The sequence below is a fragment of the Apaloderma vittatum genome, unplaced genomic scaffold, assembly GCF_000703405.1.
Source record: "Apaloderma vittatum isolate BGI_N311 unplaced genomic scaffold, ASM70340v1 scaffold28917, whole genome shotgun sequence".
Taxonomy (NCBI): Eukaryota; Metazoa; Chordata; class Aves; order Trogoniformes; family Trogonidae; genus Apaloderma; species Apaloderma vittatum.
This window is the reverse complement of record NW_009724982.1, coordinates 284-1,606: the sequence shown is the minus strand read 5'-3', so window position 1 is coordinate 1,606 and position 1,323 is coordinate 284. Positions and strand designations below refer to the sequence as shown.

Here is a 1,323-nt window from a genome sequence, read left to right as displayed (position 1 = left end):
CTGGGATTTTTGCAGTCCAGGCTGGAAGGGGCTCTGGGCAGCCTGATCTAGTGGGGGATGTCCCTGCCCATGGCACAGGGGGTTTGGAACGAGATTATCTTTAAGGTCCCTTCCAACCCTGCCCATTCTGTGATTCTATCTCAGCTGGGGTCCAGGGCCAGAGCTCCACCAGCCTCAAGTGAACAGGGCAGGGCTGACATCTGGAGGGGCATAACAGGTTGGGGTGACCCCCTTCTCATTCCATGGAAACATGGACAAGGAGGTTTTGACCTTTCGGGGGCCTTGATGTGCAGCACCCCAATCTCCACAGCTGTAGGAGACAAAGAGAGGAAAGTCGGAGTGGTACCTGGCTCTGGGTGAAGGCAAAGCCATCTGGGTTGGTGACAATCTCCAAGAAGATGTCCATCTCATCCAGAATGGAGGCCACACCTTCGTCTTTCTCATGATCCAGGACGATCTAGAGAGGATGGCAGTTTGGGGCTCCCTGGCACAACCGGCTCGCCTTCCCTTCTGTGGGGTCGGCCACCTGGTGTCCACGGTGGCCGCAGGACCTCGTGACCCTTTGAGGACGTGAGACATGTCCGGGAGGAGCCCGTACCTTCTTGGCGAGCCAGACGCCGGTGGCCTGTGTCACCCATTCACGGGAGTGGATGCCGGTGTCGATCCAGATGGCCGGGCGGTTCGTACCCCCTTTGCTGAACTGAAAGAGCAAAGAGGGGAGGGGTTGGCTTTATCCGTGGCTCTGCTCCCCACTCTGGGCACCCCATGAACCCCAAATCCTCACCTTGAGCACGTAGAGGGGACGGTTCTCTGTTGACTGGCCGATCTCCAGCTTGCTCACCAGGTTGGGGTTTTCGGCCACCAGCAGGTCCATGAAGGCGTAGATCTAGGGGAGAAGGGTGGGGGAGTCACCTCCAGCTCACTCCCCCCTGCAGCACGTGGAGCAAAGGGCTTTGCACAAGCAATTCCAGGATGCAATTTCCCCTCCAAAATGCCTCAAATCTTGTACTTTCTTACCTCATCCAGGGTGTGGTAGGCAGAGTAATCAAAGGTGCTGGTGGTGAGCTGCGATTGGCGACGGCTGCGAACCATCTCCATCTCCCTCTGCTCGTGGTCCACCAGCGCCTGGGGGACATGGGGTGGGATGAGACCTCATCCCCCACTGTGCAAGACCCCCCCCAGCATTCCCTCTGCCGCTGCTGACCTGCACGTCCTCAATCATGATGGAGTAGGAGACGCCGTTGGCTTCCAGGTGAGCTTTGACGGGCTGAACGCTGGGGAAGGGCACGCGCACATCGATCGGCTCCCCGAGGCCGCGGGGTG

The 1,323-nt window shown here is 59.0% G+C and overlaps 1 protein-coding gene across 1 annotated transcript in view; it reads right to left on the bottom strand.

The window, feature by feature from the left end:
• LOC104276435 (carboxypeptidase A1-like) overlaps nt 1-1,323 on the bottom strand; it is a gene marked incomplete at its 5' end in the record, with an annotated part of 3,073 nt that overhangs the window by 1,471 nt on the left and 279 nt on the right. The window contains 5 exons of the mRNA XM_009872744.1: nt 342-457; nt 599-700; nt 785-886; nt 1,018-1,125; nt 1,205-1,323. The exon at nt 1,205-1,323 is cut by the window's right edge and continues 4 nt beyond it. Coding sequence (XP_009871046.1) covers nt 342-457; nt 599-700; nt 785-886; nt 1,018-1,125; nt 1,205-1,323 — 547 coding nt within the window. The remainder of the gene's footprint in view (nt 1-341; nt 458-598; nt 701-784; nt 887-1,017; nt 1,126-1,204) is intronic.